The sequence below is a fragment of the Clytia hemisphaerica genome, unplaced genomic scaffold, assembly GCF_902728285.1.
Source record: "Clytia hemisphaerica strain Z4C2 unplaced genomic scaffold, Clytia hemisphaerica genome assembly, whole genome shotgun sequence".
Taxonomy (NCBI): domain Eukaryota; kingdom Metazoa; phylum Cnidaria; class Hydrozoa; order Leptothecata; family Clytiidae; genus Clytia; species Clytia hemisphaerica.
Window position 1 is genome coordinate 722,352 of NW_027103734.1, and position 23,928 is coordinate 746,279.

The 23,928-nt window shown below is 34.9% G+C and overlaps 2 protein-coding genes across 2 annotated transcripts in view; one reads left to right on the top strand and one right to left on the bottom strand.

Annotated features, from left to right (window-relative positions):
- The window catches only part of LOC136805049 (uncharacterized), a 42,513-nt gene that overhangs the window by 3,279 nt on the left and 15,306 nt on the right, over positions 1–23,928 (top strand). The window contains exons 2-7 of the mRNA XM_067061589.1: positions 1,836–1,891; positions 2,453–2,521; positions 2,917–2,966; positions 4,964–5,278; positions 5,543–5,686; positions 5,992–6,102. Coding sequence (XP_066917690.1) covers positions 1,836–1,891; positions 2,453–2,521; positions 2,917–2,966; positions 4,964–5,278; positions 5,543–5,686; positions 5,992–6,102 — 745 coding nt within the window. The remainder of the gene's footprint in view (positions 1–1,835; positions 1,892–2,452; positions 2,522–2,916; positions 2,967–4,963; positions 5,279–5,542; positions 5,687–5,991; positions 6,103–23,928) is intronic.
- LOC136805052 (proteasome subunit beta type-1-A-like) lies at positions 15,632–16,576 on the bottom strand. Its single transcript, XM_067061592.1, has one exon. The coding sequence runs from the start codon at positions 16,502–16,504 to the stop codon at positions 15,818–15,820; it is 687 nt and encodes a 228-aa protein (XP_066917693.1). The 5' UTR covers positions 16,505–16,576; the 3' UTR covers positions 15,632–15,817.

Sequence of the window (23,928 nt, forward strand, 5' to 3'; positions counted from 1 at the left end):
TAAAAATTTTCCTTTAGATTTACAATATTTTTTAACCAACGTTAACATTTTAACAAGATAAATGTTTTTTCAAATAATCTTTATTCAAATAGTTTTGGGTGGAAAGCGCTAAGGGAAAGTAATTGATATGGTGACCCCCGTCTGTGGCTCGCGCTACAGTAAAACACACTCGCTCGTAACTTCCAGGAGGAAGTTTTTTTGTGAAACACTTTCAATTTCAGTGCCGTGGAAGATTTATAAGATAGCCGGAGGTCCTATCCTATTGCGTTTACACTGGGGATTGAAAGACTAAAATGTAAATTCACACCCCATGCATTTGCAAGAATGTGTTAAACTGAAAGAGTAAAAATTAACTAAAATTTTATGGGTTATTTATCAAATTTGGTCAAGTATATTAATATTATTATTATGATCAAAACAATAAATAATTTACTTTCAGAATGTGCTTTATAAACATCAAAAGATGACCTATTAAATTTACTGCCAAATACATGATTTTATGATACATCAATTTCTACTTTTACTAAAAATTGCTAACTATTGTCAAAAAACTTTTGAAAAAAAAAATTGTAATTCATGGGCAAACAAACAAATTCCCTCAAAAATGTCAAGAAATATGATGATTTCCTGAAAATATTTTAAACATATTGACATATTGTATAATCCTGATAACTAGTTATTTTCAGGGGGAATTCTGCAAAAAAATTGAATTATTTTTTAACCTTTAGACACCGCTGTTTTTAAAAACAGCGCGCGCTGCTGCCGCTGTTTTTTTCGTGAAAATGGAGGTTTTGTGGAAAATGTCATAAAATCTGAACCGCTAAAGTTTAAGTAAAAAGTAAACCCATTTTGAAAAGCTAAGGATCTATTTTTTCAGATAATACCAAAAAGACGCCTCATCACCCTTTTAAACCTGACTACACAGCCTCAAATCAAAACAGTAAAAATTCCATGTTTACGATTTTTTCACTTTTTTTCTTTTTTTTGACAAATTGAATGAAAAAAGTGGGTACAAGGTAAAGATTGGTCCCAGAAAAATTATTTTGTTTTAGTTTATGTTATAAGCCACCATTGTGTGAAATTTCAGGGCTGAAGAAGCTCATTTCATCTCAGAATCTAAGTTTCGGTGAAGCACACTTTTCCACCAAAATCGACACTCTGGCCACAACAGGTAAATTAAGTGGTCCCGTTGCTCTAAAATTGGCCCTGCACTTACCCTAAGTCTGTAAAATTACTTCAATAATCATAACAGACTCTCTATCATGTAAATTCAAGCAATAAAACACCAAAATAGTGGAAAAACTGAGGCAAAACAGCCCTGAGTTGTTGGAGCTAGAGATAGGCATGTATGTCAGGAAATACCCCCTAAAACCCCTTCAAACCACATAGAAACTGCCAATAAAGGTTCTCTATCTCATATAATGATATTTAAATGCTGAAACCAAGAAAAAACCAAACATAAACATAACTTTTCAGTCCAAAAATCCATCAAACACCCTCTGTCCACCACTAAAACGATGTTTTGTTGACATTTGAAAAATACACCGACATTGAGTTCCGATATCTCGAGATATATAAAAGCAGGACCCGTAAAATTTTGAATGAATGAACCTTCACCCCTATCCTGTCTGCTAAATTTTACAGAATAGAAAAATTCAAACTGGTCTTTATTTTATTAAACTTTGAAAGAACCCCAGTATCAAAACGTATGTGGTACGTCTATCGGCCTGTATATATGACGTACGTGGTACGTCTCTCGGCGTCTAAAGGTTAAGGAGGATTTTTTCTCGCTTGAGATGTTTGTTATTTATTCATCTTATTTTATTTTTATACAGATACACGAAGATGGGATTTGCTGGTAACACTGAACCACAATACATTATTCCTTCCGGTAAGCCTAGTCTTTGTTTTAGATTTACTTGTGGTACACGTTTTTTTTCTTTTAAGTATAGGGTTCATTTGAGCTTAGGCTGTGTACCCAAAAATTCTATTGTTCTATCGATAACAATAAATCTATAGTTTTCAAGCCCAAATGTCAGCCTGTCTATGCTTAAATGTTATGCTCGTGAATAAAAATACATGTAGTACAGTCCTGGCAGCAAATGTCCTGGTAACAGCCGCAAATGCTGCTGTAAATTTTTGACAAATATTAAAAGAATTACATATATTAAAAGAATTACCTAGATCCATATAGCACGAGCTCTTTATATTTAAAGGACATTAACGAATTCAAATAGCAACTTTTGAAAAGGAGTTCCTCAAAATTCAATTAACAAACAAATGTCATGGCAAAATGCTGTTTTCCCTCAGCAAAATTGGGAAAAAGCATTCTGCAGACCAGAGGCAAAAATAACTGAATAGCCAGGACAAGTAATCTAAATATTTCTACTTTCTCAGTTGTGGTGAAGAAATCTTAATATGTTTCAAAGAGACTTTATTTTTATTGTTTCAGCTATCGCAGTAAAAGAGAGTGCAAAAGTTGGTGGTAAATCAACTTCCTTCAAAGGTGTAGATGACTTAGGTAAGATTCTGTGAAATCAATTCATCTTTTCCTTTCAAGGAATTTCAGCTTTCAACCCTGATAGAAGGGGTAGATTTTACAGAAGACATATTTTGTATTATTTTGTATTAGTTTAAAAAAAGAATGATCCATATGACTGGAACATTTTGCTCAAGTTTTCAGGGTGTGTAAGAATTTATTAATTTTTGTCGTTCAAGCAAATTCAACTCCTTGAATTTAAATTATCTATACAATAACTTTCAGATCTAAATTATAAAAATGAAGATGTTTTCTTAAATTAGTTCTTCTGGCTTTTTATTTAGTAAAGGGAAATATAATTCAAGCTTGGTAGAGTGGTACATCTGTACATATAGGAGGTTTTTAATTTTCCGGATTCTGTTTTCTTTTGTTTGTAGATTTTTATATTGGGGATGAAGCAATAGACAGACCCACCTACGGAACCAAGGTTTGTAACGATATCTTTATGTTCTGAGCTACTTAAATGTTTATTGTTGGTTTTTCTGTTTCTCACAAGTTAAATACTTCAAGGGAAGAAATTTTGGTGGGATTGCCAAAATCTTTTTTCAGAGTGAATTCAATTTGGCAGATGGCTTAAAAATTAAATTTTGTAGGGATTTAATTTGGCAGAGAAAGGATATATTTCTTGCCAAAAAAGCTATTAAATGCAAAAAAACCTGTTTTAAGGCCTGAAATAGCACACATTTGGGAATGAATATGATGGTTTAAATTTGGTGGGAATTTAATTTGGTGAATAGCAGGAAAAATTTAATTTGACGGGAGCTTAATTTAGCCAATGTTTCTTTCCCTTAAGGTATCGTAGGCGACTAATACATACAAAATTTTTTGTAAGCTGGATACAGGGACAAACATGTGGAATAGTTGAATCCTCAACGGGCAAAGGCAGTTGACAGGACTGTAACGCCATAAAAGGAACTTCACACATGCAAGGCGACTAATAAATGCTAATAAACTACTAATTTTTTTTTTTTTTTTAATTTACAGTAATATATTTCTCAGGTCTATCGACCTCTATGAAATAATCATGCTTAACATTTTACAATTTTACAGTTGTAGGCGCACGGTGGGCCTCTTAACCAGTCGTCTTTACAATATTTCATTTTCAGTAACAGGTTTGTTATAGATCTTCTTAAAGTAGAGTTTTGTCCGAGGACTTCCTCTAACCTTATATATCCAGTTGCCATCCTTTTGTAATTCTGTTTTCTCCTTTGCCTTCCTATGCCACTCTTTGATGGTTTCACGTTCTTTCTTCGAAAAATCGTCGGATACTCTAAATTCGTCTTTCTCTAATTTGTGGACTGATGCCAGAATATGACATTTCTCTTCTTCGTTCTTTAGCACGACTTTCAAGGGTCGCCATCTTTTTGTTTTGAACATTTCGTCCTTCCGAGCTCCTATTCTTTCTGCGCTGACGATGTTTACCTTTAATCCCATTTGGTTTTGTACAACTTCTTCAACATAATCCTTATCACCTACACGTTGTTCTTCTAGGTCTTCATCTTTGTTCTCTCCGAGGTTGTGAACAATGATATTGTACTTTGTTAAGTTTAACCATCGTTCTTCTTCTTTCTCTTCTTTGATGAAATTTTGATCTTTACCTCTTGTTTCTTTAGCTCATCTTTAGTAATGCTAGCGTATGTCTGTTGTTGCTTTGATTCTATATCGTGGTCTTTTTTCTTTAGCTCATCTTTAGCGATGCTAGCGTATGTCTGCTGTTGTTTGGATCCTTTAACGACATCATCTTTGTTTACAAGATCGTCGATCTTCTTCTCCAGTCTATCCAGTCTAGCGAAAACACATTGCTCATCTTGATCTTTCTCTTTACCTCCAGTATTTGTTGCCTTGTTATTGGTCGTTCTTTGTTTACTTGTTTTGAACTTCTCTAATAATATTGGCGTGACTGTGATGCATTTCGCACATTCGAATCTCCTAGCTTTGTACTGAAGGCAAATCTGTACTTGGTAGGCTGGAAGCTCCGAACAGGCATAATGAACAAATCTTTGACACTTCCTACACTGCAAGACATCGTTATCCCGTATTATTTCATTTATAAAGCATTCATTTGGGGTGCAGGATCCATATTTTGATGAAATTTCCGTGTTAAGATTTTCAGAAGTTTTCGCCATTTTGTTGCATTGTCAAGAGCACAACCGCACAGATTTTATTTGACGTCAATTACTAGATTAGTTTAAAGTTTATGTACTCTTAGGTTCCAAATAAACAGGGGGTTCGAATAAACAGGGGGTTCGAACATTTTCGAGATTTTAATAAACGGGGGGCCTAATTGCCGGGGGGCTGGAAATTGTACTTCTGAAAACTCAAAAATAAGGTAAAAAATCTTATTTTCGAAAAATTAATAAGTGGGGGGGGGGGCGTTTATTTGGAACCTAAGAGTACTTACTCTTACTTTTTTCTCTAACTCAGTGGCCGATTCGTCATGGTATTTGTGAAGACTGGGATCTAATGGAGAGATTCTGGGAACAGTGTATTTTCAAATACCTTCGAGCTGAGCCGGAAGATCACTATTTTCTTTTGACTGAACCTCCACTCAACACACCAGAAAACAGGGAATACACTGCTGAAATTATGTTTGAGTCTTTCAATGTTCCTGGATTATATATTGCTGTGCAAGCTGTGTTAGCTTTAGCTGCATCATGGACATCACGACAAGTTGGTGAACGAACCTTGACTGGCACTGTTATTGATTCAGGAGATGGTGTTACTCACGTTATCCCAGTTGTATGTTTCAATCTTTTTATTTGTCTCTAAATTCTCCTGCTTTTGGAACTAGATTGTATCTTGATGTTTCATAGTGATATTACTATGTAGATAAAAAGGAACCCTTTTCTTCTATATTTTTTTAGCAAGAGATCGCCTTTGAACTTATCATAATTTCAAATAATGAGGAATATTCATAATCGCCCTTCAAAGCAAAGACCAGTGTTAATTTATATCGATGGATCAGGGTTTATTTTTTAAATTAGAATATCTGAATAATTTCAGGCTGAAGGATATGTCATTGGCAGTTGCATCAAACATATTCCCATCGCTGGACGAGATATTACATTCTTCATCCAACAACTTTTGAAGGAACGTGAAATTGGAATCCCACCAGAACAATCCATGGAAACTGCAAAAGCAATCAAAGTAAGAATCAGTGTTGCAACCTTTCTGTATATAGACAGGAATCCGTCCAGTTGCAGCTAGTTGAGATTTTTCCGTCCCAACTTTGGACCGTGAAAGTTAATACTCAAAAACCAGCCCTTCCCAACATTGGTTAATTTTTTTCATCCGGATTCATCAAAGTGGTTGCAACACTGAATAACATTGGAAAATAACATTTGGCTTATAATTTGAGAAGTATATCAAAATCTTTTTTTATGCTCAGCGCTTGGCATTACTCTAAAGGAAAATGGAAAAGATTTGACCATGAGTCTAAATTTCTATTTTAGGAACGATTCTGCTACACATGTCCAGACATTGTCAAGGAATTCACCAAATATGACACTGACCCTGCTAAATGGATCAAATCTTATGAAGGTCAAAACCATATTACCAAAAAGGTTAGTGTCTATAGTGGTTTTGTAAAACATCATGAAAGTCAGTCTTTTTATTGTTAGCTCCTAGTTTGGCTCTTGTTAAAGTCATCTAGTCCCGTAAGAATCCCATATTATACGAACCAAAACTCCCTGACACTTGTTTGTACTTGCTTAGACTGGCACGCCAGTCGGGCTGGAACGGTATCACGCGGGAAAAGTGAGCGTAGGAGTAAGGTAAGCGTAGGAAGAAATTTTGTCGGCGGCGAGGGCTGAAAGCCCGACTGGAGCGAAACCCCAGGAAGGAAAAAACGGCTAAGCTGAAGCCCCAATCTTACAACGCCATATTTCGGCGTTGTAGAAATGAATGAACTTTGAGAAATTCGTGAAATGAGAAATGAAAACTTCCGTCAAAGTCGCAGATCGTGTTGTTTTGATTTTTGAGGAGGGAGTGATTGGAAAAAATAATGGCTGACTTCTAGTGGAAATTTTATTTGAAAAGATTTTGTTTTGTTTCTTGTTTCTTATTGATGAGTCTCTTCTTTGTGTATATGTGGCTTTTCTTCATGGTTCTCTGCATGCAAAATTCTTTGGCTCATTTTTGATTGTTTCAGTTGTTTTTTGTTTTGATTTGAGAGGCAAGAGAAGATGGAAAATCTTGTAACATCAGTTATCAGAACTTGTTGACTTGTTATCTTTTCCTATTCATAACTCATTCAATTTTAGGAATGGAGTATTCAGATTGCAAACACTATGGACTGTGAGTTTTTTTTTCATTTCAGCTTTCTTTTTCCTAGGTTTGCAGGTGGTAATCAAAGGGATAACCCAGGTACAGTAGCTAACAATTATTTACTGACATTCAAACACATAAGACGTTTTAGTTTTCCAGGAATCACAAGTCAAAGGTTCTTTATCAAAAATATATGATGGTTGTTGGACTACCAGAGACTACTACACGACACTGACACAATGTCGTGTGTATTGGAAGTGCTACAAACTTTTGTGAATATCTACCTGGTTATCCCTTTGTTTTGAGTTTAATACGTACTGTATCTATCCCTATGATAAAATTACACAGTTTTGAGTAGAAATAAAGTTATGGTAAAGCGGCACTGACAAATTTCTCCAAAAAATATTTTCTTTCAAATTATGAAATATTAAAAGTCTTCTTACATCTAAAAATGATTAAATTTTTTCGCCATGCTTATGTTTTACTCAATTCTAGTATTTTTTCCAAAACTTATATATACTTACGACGTAGAGGGAAATTTAGCAGAATTTATGGAGAAAATTAAGAATTCTCAGTTTGGCAACAAAAATTTCTCAAACGTACTGTACACATAGTTGATAGTACCTACTATAACTTTAAACATTTACATATTTTTAAATTGCCAGATTAGTGTGGCAAGAAAACTCATTTTTTTCATTCAGCCATAAATCTTCAAGTGTGAAGTTAATTTTATAGTACACATACTTACAATTTACAGAAAAATGGGTGATAAGTATATGTCACATGTTCAACAACCCATTTTTTCCACAGCTTACTTGTTCAACAAATTCTTGTCAAATTGAATGTCGAACAAGTGGGTTGTGGAACAAATGGGTGCCAAAATGATCGACAACCCAGTTGATTGACAATCCACTTGTTCGACAATCTATATAGTTGTTCAACAGACCAGTTGTTTGAGAGAAGAGTGTCGAACAAGTGGTCGTCGAACAACCATGCAGTCGAGCAAATGGGTGTCGAACTAATAACTGTCAAACAACCGGTCTAACAAATGTACCGTCGGACAAGTATACTGTCGAACAAGTGGGATTTCCCCAAAATTATAGTTGTACGTAGATGAAAATTTGTCAGAATTTATATTACGGTGAAAATTCAGAATTCTCAGTTTGACAACAAAAATTTCTCAAATAGGTAACTTTAATTTAAATAATTATATTAAATTGTAAAATTAGTGTGGCAAGAAAACTCCCAAAAAAAATTTAGCCATAAATCTTAAAGTGTAAGGTTAATTTTTCAGCATTTTTGGTGTGACAAGAAAATTCTTCAGCACATAGCCACAGTCTATAGAAAAAGGTCAGAATTTACAATAATTCTCTTCTCATGACAAAAATACTGCATCATGAATACGTGTACCCAAAAACTTTTCTGTCACCATATAAACTCTGGATTTTCTATCAGAGCTATCTTATCACAGCACTAAATTCTGCAAATTTCAATTTTTCACAAATTAAATTTGTACATGACAGATGTTACATTTTTCATTCGACAGACTGAAATACTTAATTATAATAATACACTTATAATAATAATTATGCACCAATGTGTCATTGTTTTGAGGGTTGGAGTTTTAGTTATTCAACATATGACATCTTAACTATTAAAAGTAAGTACTTTTCTGTAAGTTTTCCATTTAATTTTCTATGTGTACGTGTAATTTTCCTGTGCTTGGCTGGTACGTTACATGCTGACAGTCAGGACAGGTTGTTTTTTGTAGCAGTGAGTCTGTTGAAGAGGGTCGGACTGTCAGACAGCAGCCTGGCAGTAATGACATTGAGAGTGATGAGAGGGATAATCTTTGGAGTTTCTTTAAACTAACCAGGAACGCTGTTTATTCTCACGATAACCTAAAAATAGTTTTCAAACCGTACCAAAAAAATTTTGGGTTGGGTACTTTTGAGCAGAGTTCCTGCCTGGTTAGTGTTACTGTTGTATTCATAGAAAAGAGTGTTGGAGGGGTTCACTTAGCCACAATGAGACTAGAGTAATCAAGTTCCTTAACAAGTAGTCTGTAAGTACTAAAATAAAAAGCAAAAAGTATTTAGGTGGAACCAAATTAGACTGTTAGAAAAAATATTTCTTACCTTGAATGAAAGAGGCTAGCAAAAAGCCCCAAAAGCACGTAACATATACCACCAACCTGCATAAGGAAAACTGAATAATCCTTGTACACTTTTGATGATTGTAGAAAACTGAAGCTAAATTGCAAATACTTACCTTTCTAAGAAGAATAACAAAAACAACTAAAGATGTAAAAGTTTCAAAACTTGAAAGGTGGCTCCTCCAACACCCAAAATTCAAAACAAAGTGGTCTGTCGGCTTTTCTCCCTCCAAAATTTAGGAAAGCACTCCTCCGTTCTCACAACCTCCAAAATGAAGCCGTGGCAGAATGTTCTAGTCTGTATATCAGCAGCCTCTCACCAACTTTTGCTCGCTCTCCTACGCAGCTCCTATTCTAGCAAACGCCCGCCGCCTTTATGTTCCCGCCCTCTGACATGATTAATTTACAGACTAGTTTGCTAGTCTAGTACTTGCTTGGCGAAAATAAAATGTAGTGTTTCCGGAATGCGGGTGAAGGAAAAAAGCTCTCATGCGACCGGCCGGAAAACTAACTTTTGATCATTGAAATAGTACCTTAAAGATAACTTATGTACAAACAGTATGAAGTAAGCCCTGAATACTAATGTATCAATTACTAACGAACAAAACTTTATCTACAAGCGGGAATATCTAACTAAATGACGTTTGATAGCTTGAACGGTCAACTTGATTTTCTTTATGATGAACCATATAGATGAACCCATATTCTGCGACCGGGTCAGAAAATTTCTTTTTCATCTTGCTGGTTTCTGGAAACACTACTTTTTTTTTATTTTCTCTTTATCGTAATAATTTTTACTAAAAGTTCAAATTTTTTGTTTATCATCTTCTAGTCATATCTGGTCATATTCATGATATTCATGATGTAATCTTTTATACGGAAGCACACAAAATAATCAGGAACTAGTGGCAAAATTTGCCACTAGTCTTTTGTTATTTTGCCACTAGTTCCGGGTTATCTCGGGTGCTTCCGTATAAAAGATTACGTCATGAATATCATGAATTGTGAATATTTCAAAAATTCTTTTATTTTCTTATTTTTAGAAATTTGACATCGATGTTGGTTATGAAAGGTTTTTGGGACCTGAAATCTTCTTCCATCCCGAGGTAACATATTGCAACTTCAAGAAAAAAAGGGAAATTTCTGCTCTTGATACTGTACAATTTTTAGAGAATATTTTAACAGGTTTTTAATTTCCGTTTTTCTTTAAAAAAATGTTAAAACTCGATGTTATATTTTATTGTTTTTCAGTTTTCCAACCCCGATTTCTCCACATCCATTTCTGAGACTGTTGATTCAGCCATTCAAAACTGTCCCATCGATGTTAGAAGAGGTCTATACAAGGTAAGTGGATTTGATTCTCTATATTTTCAAACTAAATAAGGAATATCTATCATTTTATTTTATTCTTCTAAGCCTTGCCTCTCTTTCATTGCCGTTTCGATTCCTTGAATATTGTAATCTTGGAATTTCTTTTTGGTTCTTTTTTCCTAAAACAAACATTTTCACTTTCACTTTCAGAACGTTGTTTTGTCTGGTGGATCTACCATGTTCCGTGATTTCGGTCGTCGCTTGCAGAGAGATTTGAAGAGGGTTGTTGACCAACGTTTGAAAGCCAGTGAAGAAATCAGTGGTGGCAGAATCAAGGTAAAATAGAATCCTCCAATTGAAATTACAATGTCTAATATGATGAATGTATTTATGAAGAGGGCACTGAACTCTGTCCTCTAGATTAAAGACAGGAGATTATTTTGTAAAAGGAAAATATAACACCAAAGGGAATTCCGCTGCTTAAGCTACCGTTTTGAGACAAATTTTAACGTAAATTGCTGTTGCTGTGAAGTTGTCTAGTCTTTTCTTAGTGTGTGCTCCTAGATAGAGCCTTTCTACTCCAGATAAGTATCAGCTCAAAGCTTAAAGGAGATATTGCTAACCTGTAATAAAAGGATCCAAGCTTTGTAAACTCATAGGATATTTTGACAAACATCAATTATGTATTATGTATTGAATGACATTGATAATTTTCTGTGTTCTATTTCTACAGCCAAAGCCAATTGATTGTGCTGTTATCACTCATTCTATGCAAAGATATGCTGTCTGGTTCGGTGGAAGTATGTTGGCATCAACTGTAAGTTTTCAAAGTTCTTTGAAATCCTCTTTTTTTGATTTTTTAGCGTATGTAAGGCTAAATATAAATTCGTTCTAAATTTTGATGTGAGCTAGAGGTTTTCTAGTAACATAATTTACTTTGTTCGTATATAATACAATATAAAAGAAAGTCCGAAAATGTTCATTTTGACTTTTCAATACATGAAAAACAACAAAGTGAGTTTTTTTAAAATTACAATATTTCGTACTCAAAACTAGTACATCATTCAGGTAAAAGTTCTCTTACAAACGTGTCGATGAGTTTTATGTAAAAATCTTGCTAATTAAAACAATTAAAATTAGAAAATGTTCACTAGAGGATAAAACAATTAATCAATAAAATGTGGTGAATAGTAAACAATAGAAAAATATAAGATATGAGAACATAATTAGTCAAAATCCCAATGGAAAAAGAAAGGCTAAAACAAAGAGGCCTGAATAGGAGGCAAGACGATAGAAACGACTCAAGAGACAAAAATTAGACAAAACCTAGGAAAAAAGATATAAATCTCTTGAGGCTTTGAGGCCGTGGTTCAAAATAGGTGATTTTCTTTTAATGTATATTTCTTATATTGTATTATTTGAAATTGTCAGCTGGATCTGGATTTTGTTCGTATGGTTGACAATATAGTGGAAACAGCTACTATTTTTATTTAAGTCTGAAAAAGATTCTTGTATAGCTTCAATCGATCGTTTCTCTGTTCCTTTTAGCCTGAATTCTATCAAGTATGCCACACTAAAGCTCAATACGACGAATATGGTCCAAGTATCGCCCGACACAACCCTGTCTTCGGTACAATGTCCTAAATTTAAAGATTCAAAATCACACAGAGGAGAGAGAATTTTTGTTATTTGAAAAGCCCAAAATTGTGAACATATAAAATGTATAGATGGTTGCATTTTTTATCGTTATATTTTTTTCCGAAATTTAATTTATGGCATATAGCAGCGGACTGGGAGAAGCATGCAGTTTTAAAGGAAACATCCACCAAAAAATTAATTATTTTCATAGACATAAATTAATAATAATAATGATGATGATGGACCATTCGATTCAAGGTTGTTTGATCTTAGATGGACACTTTTTTGCTGCAGTGATGGGAATTTGTGAAAAGGTTTTTTTTTGTACGTTTAGGTTGTTATTTTCATCTTATCAAAAATTTGGTTCTTCTTTCCTAGGTAGTTTTATTATTAAAATGATGTTTTTTTGTTTTCATCGAGTTTTTTTTAATGATTTCTTTACACGATTTTCACTTTTATTTTTTTGTTCAATGACTTTTTGTATTGAAATGTTCTACTGGGTCAGTTTACTATTGCGTTGCAGTTGCTTTAATATTTTTTGAAGACGCTTTTCTGCAATTTTTTGAAGGACATTCTTTTCACCTTCAAACTACTAACAAATCCTACAAACAAATAACAACACTTTTAATTTTTATTTCATTTTTGCAATTGATAGAATTTTTGTATAATATTAATTTAAATTTCTTCCGAAAAATTGTTCTTCTGATTATTTTGTAGGTAATTCCGATTTTAGAACCTTTTTGACCGACCCAAAAAAGAGTTTCTTTTCATTCAGCTCGCCAACTTTATTCTCAATACTTATATTTTTACAATGAAGCAAATGGAGTCTATAGATTGATTCACTTGTATAAAATATGTCGGGAACTACACACTTTTTTTTAAATAAGAATAGTGTACTTTGGATGAGGGTCAAGTATTCTTAAGAAAGTGCCAAAATTGAGGGTGAAATATTCTTAACGTATTCTTACGTCTTTAGACTTGACTTTTTTACAAACATGAGAAATGATCAATTTGAGGGTTAGGGTTTTTGAGTGAACATTTGGGTTAAAATTACATTTCTTCCTCAAAGCTTCAATTTATCTCTAACAAAGGAAGCAGTTTCTTCTGTTAACCAAATGCAAAATGACAGTATTCTTATCAAATTTTGTGAAATTCACCCTAGAGGGTATTCTTACGATTTAGCCAATTTTCACCCTGATATTGTTATAGAAGATATTCTTACAAAAAAAGCGTGTATATAATTGGTGAATCTCATTTCAGGAACCTGAAATTTCGAGATACGTTATACTGAATGCTGAACGATTTCTAAACGACGGCATGTGTCGCCAAAAGAATGACTTTCAAAATCAGACCCTTACAGCCTTTGAGCTGGTAAGGTACCCTTACATTACAGTGCATTTTACCGAAAGTTTCGGACCCTTACAGCGTAGTTTGATTGCATATCTTATTTTGTTGGAGCCACCTGAAAATGAGCCTGAGAGTCAAAAATATGAAGATACATCGGATTTTTACTGTCAGTCTTGCAATTCAGTCCCCAAACACACCCTTACAATGTAACCAGCTAAATGAAGAGCCTTGTAGTGCAAAAGTACACCCTGACAGTGTATTTCGAGGGTCTCGAAAAACCTACCCTTAACGGTGGCACATGCCGTGGGTCGGACCATATGAGTGCTCTCCCCCGGGTGATTTTAGTATGATTTTATTGTCAAAACTAAAAGATGTTACAATAGCGGTCAGAGGAGTACTTGGGATATTGACAATGGGTTTTTCCTTTGATATTTGGACTTGTTGATAGAAAACCGATGCCAACGCGCTGGTTTACGGATTGCTTTGACATTCGTCGGCTGAATTTGTGTGGAGCTCGACGTTGATCAGGAAAGGTCAATTGAAATTGCATCAACTTTCGGGCTGGACAGTTTGTATCGGGTTACAGCTTGATCGATAGCAGAGATGAGATAGAATAGAAGTCCTGGCCTGACATATCACTTTCATCATTTTAAATTTGCCGCTCGTTGTATCTAAGTAGCTCAACGCCAGAATACAGGCAATTAACTAACAACGAAGTGATGTTTTCAACTAGAAACTGCCTTGCAGATTTTTTCCGTCAGCGGAGGCAGCCCTGAATTAGCAGTTGCAGACTGCGCAGACCTGATTTAGCGGCCGAAGACCTGAATTAAAAACCGAAGACTTGATGCAGTGGTCGAATACCTTTTTTAACTAACGGCCAAAGACCTGGAGAAAATGAATTGTGGAAATTTGTTATAAATATTTCTTATAAATTCAATCAAGATTTTTTTATATGATGTTTCAATGGGAAAAAGTATTGAAAACAAATTAGGTTAAAAGATTTTAAACTGAAAAAAATAAAAATTAATGCCAATAACTCGTCTCGCAAATTTCTCTTGCTAAATTTCTGAAAATTTTTTTTTTTCCTTCTATTTATGTTGCTTTTAATAGTGCTTTTAAATTGTTATTATTTAATTTTTTTTAGTCTATCCGGGAAAATGTACATATGTATCCTTTGGATTAATTTATAGAAATAGAGTCTTGGACTACCATATTTCGCTCTAAAGAGTTGATTTCATCGAAAATTTTGATATCAGTTTCGATTGATTCGTTCAACTTCGCCACTATCCGATTGCTTGTGTTTTCAATTTGATCAGCTCTTTTCTCCTCTCTTTCTCATTTCTTTTAACTCTAATATCGGCCTTGAGCGGCTCGCCTGGTTTTTACACAAATGACAGATTGAAACTAAAATTTACAGCTAAATTTCGAAAAAAATATCAATCGCAAACAAAGGAATTGCTAGATTCAATCTGTCGTCAAGAATGCGGCGCATTTTTTAAGGCTTCACTTTTTCTTGCCTGAGAAAAAAGGTTAGAGATTGAACTCTAGCCCTTCGGGCTTTACTCAATGATCGGACCCTTACATACAGTGCAGAAAAAGAATAGCCAATTTTGAGTATATAATGGGCGAAAATCGACCCGTTACGGTGCATATTCTTGATTTACCATTTTAATGCAAAATATGGTCAGATTTTCCAAACTTTACACACTTACAGTGCACTATTTCTCTTCTTTCCTCATTTCGATCCTTACAGTGCACTTTGGAAAGTATAGGAAAAGGACATTTAAAATCTTATGCATCTTTACAGTTTTGACTCAAACCCATTTTGATTTGTTAATGTTTTCAACATTGTGTCGACATCTCAGTCATTTTCAGGTGGCTTCAGCAAAATAAGATATGAAATTAAACTACACTGCAAGAGTCAGAAAAGTTAGTTAAAATGTACTGTAAGGGTATCTTTTCACTGCACTGCAAGGACCTGCAAGAGTGTCCGATTTTGAAAGCCATTTTTTGGCGGTACATGCCGTCGTTTAAAAATCGAGTCCCCCGGGAAAATTCAGTGGAGATGGGAAAAATAGCATAATATTTTGCAGTGAGGATTGGTTTATTTGACCATTTTCAGTGGAGACTAAATTGGGATGAGAGGTTAATTTTCCACCGGGGACGATATTTTGGTCAATTTTTCCAGTGGGAAGGGGTCTCAGTGGGTCTGTGAGAAGTGGGTGTGATAGAGTTATTGTGACGTTGAAATTTATATGACTTGTTTTCCATTAAAAACCTTTAAAGTAGGGTAACCATCATAAGTTCGGGGTTGAAAAATCATTGAAGCGAGAAAGAAAGAAATTAAAACAAATGATATAATAATACCATGAAAGTCAGTATTTTTCTGTTATTATTTATTTTGCTGGTTGTTTTAAATATCTTAAATGTATAAAATGAACTAAATACAATTCAAAGGTTGATAACAATGACTAAATCCTAAAAGAATATATTCAGTATGAATGTTACCCTAACCTAGAATCAGCAAAACACCACCAGAAATTTTAAACCGTCTCTTTTCTCTAGTCTCTTCTCAAAGGAAAAACTTCCTTTTGAACTCCTTCTTTTGTAATGATGCAAATTTCAACAGCATCTCCAGTTTCAATATCTCTCTCTGCAGCAGAAATGTAGATATCTTTCACAAGAGCAACACACTTTTCTTTTGACAAACTTTCACCAGATTTAAACTTCTGATTCTTTTCCCCAATTTGGTTATCCAAAAATGATTGGAGCATACTTGAAGATGAGCCTGCAGCTCTGAACTTTTCCCTTTCATATGAACCTACTGGATCATAACTGTAGATAGCTCCTTTGCCTTCAGAATCAATGCCAGCTAAGATATTGTAGGTGTAATACGGGAAAAATCTCTTGTAGTAAAGCATTGTTGATAGCATCTGAGCGATGGCAGTTGGGCTCATATCTTTTGAATGTTCATGTTTATACATTGTAATTCTAGCTTTTATGTTTTTGATTAGTGCTAGAACATCCCCATGAAAACCACAAGAACCAAGAATGGCACTACCAGTTAGCTGGTATGTTTTGGGTAAATTTCTGGAATGAATGTAAAATCCTTCAGAAAGACGTGTATCTGAAGCAATGACAGCATAATCTTCACCAGCGATTCCTAGAACCGTACCTCCATGAAATGAATAGGGATTGAATCGATGCTCTTTTGGAGCTGTGACGATAGAATTAACAGCGTCAATCATTTTGGATAAAATTCAGTTCTGTGTTCAGTCTTTTCCTCAGTCTTCACCGTTCTCCTCGGAAAAAACTCTTGATTTAATGTACATCTACAGCTCTGGTACCATTTTGATAAAAACGCTGACAGACGTTCGGTTTGTACGGCGCCGAAAACTGCAAGTTTCCAATATTGAGTTTGAAAAACTTTCAAATTTTACTCAAAGAAGTGTTTTCATTCTTCCAGAAAGGCTTTCAAAATCATTTTTTTCACCAAAAAGGTTGGATAGAAACTCACTTGGAGAGAATTTGCCCAAAACTAGTGTTCCAGTCAAGTCAATCTATACGAATCTTTACGGTACCGACTACTGTAAACAAATCTGATTTTCGCGGCAATACCAAAAATACTTTTTTCAGTTTTTTCTTTACACTGCACTCAAAAATAAAGGATGAAGGAAGAAGACGAAGAGGAATAGATTTGGAATGCCTGTACAAAATCTTTCATTGAAGGTATAATCAGCTTTCACATCTTATTTTGGTACCTTATGTATGTCTAATTTAATTTTTGCAAGACTTATTTTTGCGAATCAGAGCCGGCCCTTTTTCAATCAACAAATTTCTTTCAAATTCCTAGAGATTTCTGCAAAAATCCTGCTTCTAAAATTTTAACTAGTGATGCCGGAGTTTTCAATTATTCAACATGACATCAGGCCTAGCAAAAGATCTATTTATTTATGGAGAAAACGCTCCTTCACTCATTTCCACTCTTCAGATTGTTTGAGATGGGCCATTCCAGAAAATTTTTGTTACCCCCTTGGCCTTGTCGGACGACATGCATTTTTTAATTTTTTCTAGCCTCGGAAATAATTTTTCTTTTCCAGTGGTGATTGGAAATTTTGATAAAAATCCATGTACTTTTCCAAAATGCATCGAAAATTCCACTCTTTTTTGCCTTTTTTAATTAAATGGCCTTGGAAATTCATACATTTTCTTCCCTCGCCTTGGAAATTTCGAATTTTGGTGAAAACTTCTGCCCTCGGAAATCCTGTGTCGTCCGCCCCCTGTTACAGACAAATTCTGAAATAGCCCAATCTGCTGAAAATGCAGGTAGGTATCATGAAGTCGGGTAAACTGGCATCAGTCGAGGCAGGGAAAATTGCATGGCCATCATATCAAATGACTGACCAATCGAAGCAGCAAAATTGATTTAACTTTGTATTTTAATGACTAGCCAGGTCATTCATTTGAGGGCTATGCATATTAGCCTCCACTGATGCAAGTTACCCGATCTCACGGTATTCTGGCAAATTGCAATATTTGCACATATGATACCGCGAGATCGGGTAACTTGCATCAGTGGAGGCAAACATGCCCAGCCCTCAAATGAATGACCTGTCTGGTCATTGAAATACAAAGTTGAATCAAAATAAAAATGGTAGAGTAAGTAATTCACAAAATAACAATTTTTCAAAAAGCAGTGACTTTTCTCAAAATAACGAAAACGAGGAACTTATTTGCATTTTCTATAAAAAGGGAAAATGTAAACATGGTATTAAAGGAAACGGCTGCAAGTACAAACATCCAAAAGCTTGTCCGAAGCTGATGAGACATGCCAACAAAAGCCCTAAAGGATGCAACGCAGGAACAAAATGCCCTCATTTCCATCCAAGAATGTGTTCATCATCAATCAAAATAAGTCAGTGCTTTAATGACAACTGTAATTTTGTTCATGTAAAAGGCACCAAGCGCAAGCCCCCTACACAAAGAAAGATCAGCTCACCGAACACCCTTCAACAGCTGGATTTTCAGAAACTATTGGACAATTTCAGAACAGAAATGCTGTCATTGATACGAGACGAAATGAAACAGCCACCTCAACTTCCAAATCATCAGAACAATCAACTAAGATTCCATCCTCCAATCCTTCCACAACCATTAATGCAATCCAAAAACCTGAATTTCAACCGAACAAACCATCTACCGAACCATCAATATCCAACGTTACACCAATAACAAAATATTCATTTCTTAATATCCAAGGCTTGTGCCCACAAACAAAACCGTCATCAGTTCCATACCTACGTGACATTCTACACACTGACAATCAAATATTTTTAGGTATAACTGAAACTTGGTTGTCGAAACATCACAATAAAGCTGAGCTTGAGATACAAGGTTATAGAATTTTTAGAAAGGATCGAAATCGACCAAAAGCCAAACATGGTAGATACAGTGGCGGTGTTGCATTATACATTCGTGAAGATGTTGCCCCTTTTTTCACTCCACTACTGGAATTCTCAAATGGAGTCAACGAAGCCCTTTTACTCTACTCTAAACAATTCAATATTGTTCTTGGCATTGTTTACAGGCAACCAACAAACAAACTCCATAAATCGGACGCCCCAGAATTTATCCAATTGATTTCTTCTACAATATCAAAAATTGAATCACTTCAAGATTACACCCCAGACATTGTAATCTGCGGTGATTTCAACATCCCTCATACCTTAATCAATGACAGATACACCCCAACTGAAAATTGCAATAAACAACTTTTAAATGCTTTACAAGATTTCATGATACACCTAAACCTGAATCAATCCATTCACAAAGAAACTCATTCAGATGGAAATATTTTAGACTTTCTATTGACAAACAATCATGAAATGATATTTGATTTTGATGTTATTCCTACAGTCCATTCAGATCATCACTTAATAGACATTTTAACACATTTGACTTTTACTGAAACAAGAAAGGTTGAAAACAAAAAAACTTTGAACAGCAAATTCGATAATTTTAATTTTCTTAACAAAAATATAAATTGGGAAGCCATAAACAAAGATTTACAATGTATTGACTGGCGTAAGACTTTGCACTCAACCTCAGACCCAGAGAAACAATACGAAACTTTTATTGATAAGTGTATATCAGTTATCTCAGCAAACAAAGTACCAGCTCGAAAACCAAAACATTCTTATAAAATAATCCCAAGAGACAGACGTGTTTTAATGCGTAATAGATCCAAATTAAAAAAAAGCATCGAACGAACAAAACCGCACAGAAACTTATCGATATTGAACTCAAGCTTCAACAGTCACACATAAATGAAAGACAAAAGCAAGAACTTGATGCTACTTCAAAAATTAAATCTAATCCTAAATATTTCTATGCCTATGCAAAGAAGTTTTCAAAGCATAAACCCAAGGTTGGACCCTTAATAGATCCGTCAACAAATGAACTTACAAATGACAGTAAACGTATGGCTAACATACTTCAGAACCAATACAGTTCTGTCTTTACTCAACCATTGGAGAGATACGACCTGAATGAAAATGACAACAACACTTCTCAACTATGTGATATAGACCTCACAGAAGCTGATTTTATCAACGAAATCAACACCCTATCTTCAAACTCTGCCCCTGGACCTGATGGTTTCCCTGCCATCCTGCTCAAAAAAGCCAGACAACAACTTGCAACTCCTCTTTGTCTTATCTGGAGAAATATTCTAGACAAAAGTCAAACTCCCCATCTACTGAAATCAAGCTACATCACACCAATCTTCAAAAAAGGCAATCAAGGTTTACCAGAAAACTATAGACCAGTCTCTTTAACTTCGAATGTCTCAAAAATTTTCGAAAAAATTGTCAGAAGTAAGATACAAAAACATCTTGAAGACAACAATCTTTTTAATTGCAACCAACATGGTTTCAGATCTGGTAGATCCTGCCTGAGCCAACTTCTCTCTCACACAGAACGACTTATCCACCATATAGAAAACGGCAATAATGTGGACGTGATCTACCTTGACTTTAGCAAGGCTTTCGACAGAGTCGACCATACCATTCTTCTGAACAAAATTAAAACCAATGGCATCAAAGGCAAACTGCTTGCTTGGGTCAAATCCTTTCTAACAGGTAGAACGCAACAAGTCTCTGTTGACTACACACTATCAGAAAGGTCAGAAGTCATCTCTGGTGTTCCCCAAGGATCTGTGCTTGGACCACTACTGTTTCTGATAATGATACAAGACATTGACAAAAAGATATTACACTCTTTCTTATCATCATTTGCTGATGATACACGTCTAATGAAAGAAATCAAAAACCATGCTGATATCATTCAGCTCCAAGATGACATGAACGCAGTCTATGAGTGGACTGGATTGAATAACATGAAATTGAATGGACTTAAATTTGAACATCTCAATTATGGTAGAAATGAAGAACTTAAAGAACTCTCCAAATACTTCTCTGATACCCAAAAGGTGATAGAGACTCAGACTACAGTCAAAGACCTTGGGATCACTTTAGATGTGGGTATGACATATGACAATCATATAGAAAATGTAATCGACAAGGTCAAAGGTATCAGTTCATGGATATATCGAACTTTCAAAACAAGGGACCCTACTGTAATGCTGACCCTATGGAAGACATTGGCAATCCCTCACATTGATTACTGTTCACAGCTATGGTCACCATCCAAGAGACACCAAATGCAACGACTAGAACAGCTTCAAAAATCATTCCTAAATGGAATATTCTCTTTACAAAAACTGAACTATTGGGAAAAACTTAAAACTCTAAAACTATACAGTCTGGAAAGACGTAGAGAAAGATATCAAATCATCTATACTTGGTATATCTTAGAGAAATATTCTCCAAATTTCAACCACTCTGAGAACAAAGGGGGTATCACCTGCTACGAAAACCAGAGACTCGGACGAAAATGCCACCTTAAAGAAGTAAATTCTAAACACAAAAAACATTTGGAGAGGCTCACTATCTGAAGAAGGACCTAAGCTTTTCAATTCTCTCCCATTCTACATTCGTAATATCACAAACTGCACAAAAATTAAATTCAAAAGACAACTTGACCTTTTTCTTTCCACACTGCCGGACGAACCACTGCTCCCGAATTATTATCCCTACAGGAGAGCGGATTCAAACAGTGTGAGAGAAATGGTGAATCATCGGATTTCCAAATTGGATGATTGAGAGACTCAAAGAACCCATCAAAAGTATCAAAAGTAAGTAAGTAAGTAAGTATTTATTTACCTTTTTAACACATCTGAAAATGATACAAGAGGCGGAATCAACAAAATAAAAAGGTAGGAGACCGCCTTTATAGCTAAGCTAATCAAAAAAGATGCGGCCACCTAAGTGCCGAAAAAATTGAAGCAATAAAAAATAGAATAAATTTTTATTTTTTATTTTTTGCTTTCTTGGTTGGGGAGGGGGTGTGCTCAGTATTCCCCAATACAGTGAGTGAAGGCAAGAGATTTAATGATATCATAATCAGATGAGCTCAAGGTTATATCAGGGTATGATCGCTGTAAACAATTCCATTGTGTTATGCAGGTTTTAGTAAATGATTTGTTACCAAAAGTTATAGTGTTAAAGGAAGGAACAAAAAGAAGTTTCAATTTTGCTCCTCTGGTACCTTGATTATCATCACCATCAGCATCAAGCTGAATGAAGTTAAAAAATTGCAGGAGATCGAAAGGTAATCTGTTGTTCAAGAATTTGTGAACAAAAGAAATATTAAGGCATCTGACAAGGTCGAAGATTTTGAGAATTTTAAGATCTGAGAAAAGTGGAGAAGAAGGGCATTGAGAGTTATTAAAGGTCATGAGACGTAAGGCTTTCTTTTGAAGAATAAAGATAGGTTTTGATGTAGTATTATCAGTGAGTCCCCAAAGTTGGCAACCATATTGTAAATGAGAATGGAAAGGAGCATAGTAGATATTAACAATGGTTTTTGTTGAAACATAGTGCCTGAGTTTTGATATAATATCATTGGCTCGTGCAAGTTTTGATGACAGAAAAGTGGTGTGCGCTTTCCAGTTGAGGTGAGAGTCAATCAATATACCTAGATACTTGATATGAGAGTTTTGAAAGATTTTCTTACCTCCGATTTTAAGGAAAGGATTGAAAGCAAGAGTTTTACGATGGTGTCTAAAAATTAAAAATTCTGTTTTCCCAGCATTAAGGGAAATTTTGTTGGCTTTCAACCAGGTTTGGAGGGATCTGAGGTCACGATTGACTCTGTTGCATAAAGGTAAAAGATCAGGATTAAAATGCATCAGCAAAATGAAAAGTTTCACTTGAAAAAATGGCATTGTGGAGATCGTTAATGTAAATTAGAAATAAAAGGGGTCCCAAAACAGAGCCTTGTGGAACCCCATGAGGAATTATTTTAATAGAGGACTCAGTAGAGGAGATGGAAACAAACTGAGATCTATTAGATAGATACGATCTAAACCATTCATTAGCCTTGCCTCTGATACCATAGTGATTTAATTTTGAAATTAGAAAAGAGTGATCAACCGTATCAAAAGCCTTTTGCAAATCAACAAACACACCACAAGCAAAGTTACCATCATCAAGAGAATTTCGAATACGTTCAACAATGTTAAGCAAAGTGTGAATGGTTGAGTGCGATCTACGAAAACCAAATTGGCGTTCAAAAAATACACGGTGAGAATCTAGAAAAGTAATAATACGAGAATACATAAGTTTTTCAAGAATTTTTTCAATGTTGGAAAGTAAAGAAATTGGGCGGTAATTGGAGATTTAAAGAGGGGAGCCTTTGTTTTTGAAAACGGGAATTACTTTGCAAAGTTTAAGCATTGTGGGGAAAGAACCAGATTCAAAAGAAAGGTTAAAAAGAAAGGATAGTGGTCCAGAAAGATCAAATTTTAGAAGGCGGAGGAGTTTTGGGGGGATACTATTAGGACCAGATGATTTATTTAGAGAAAGGGAATTAATAATTAACAAGACTTCAGCTGGGTTGACACGGTCAAGAAATATAGAATTTCTGATGCGGTTCTTAAGATAATGGGAAAAATGGCGGTTGGTTGGACCAATGTTGGAGCGAACAGTATCTGCAATGGATGTAAAGAAGTGATTGAAGTAGAGTAGAGCTGCGAGGGAAGCTGCGTAGTTCTTTTGTTTTGAAATTTTGCTGCTTTGATTGGTCAGTCATTTGATGGCTATGCAAGTTTCCCTCCACTGATGCAAGTTACCCGACTTCACGGTATGCCAGAGGTGCCAACAAAAAATTGTGTCCTGTCCGTCACACACTCAGTTATAACTCAAGTTTTTTCAAAATCATATACTTCCATTATAGAGTAATATTTTTACATAAAATTGACAAGAATTTAGAAAGCCAAATCAAAAATTGAGTGGTAGGAAGACAGGACGGGACGATTTTTGTTAATATTTCAAAGATGAGATAAAATATCAAAAAGTTACTTAGTTCTGACTGAAACCTTCTGCCACAGTACCGTCAACTGCTCTAACTTGGGACAATTGGTCGAAACATGGGACTGTTGATATCTGGCCTGTATTTTCACTTACTGTTAAATCTCTTTGACAACAAATTTGACCAAGTTTATCAATTTTACTTTCTGTCATTTCATGTCACGATAATTTTTACTGATAGT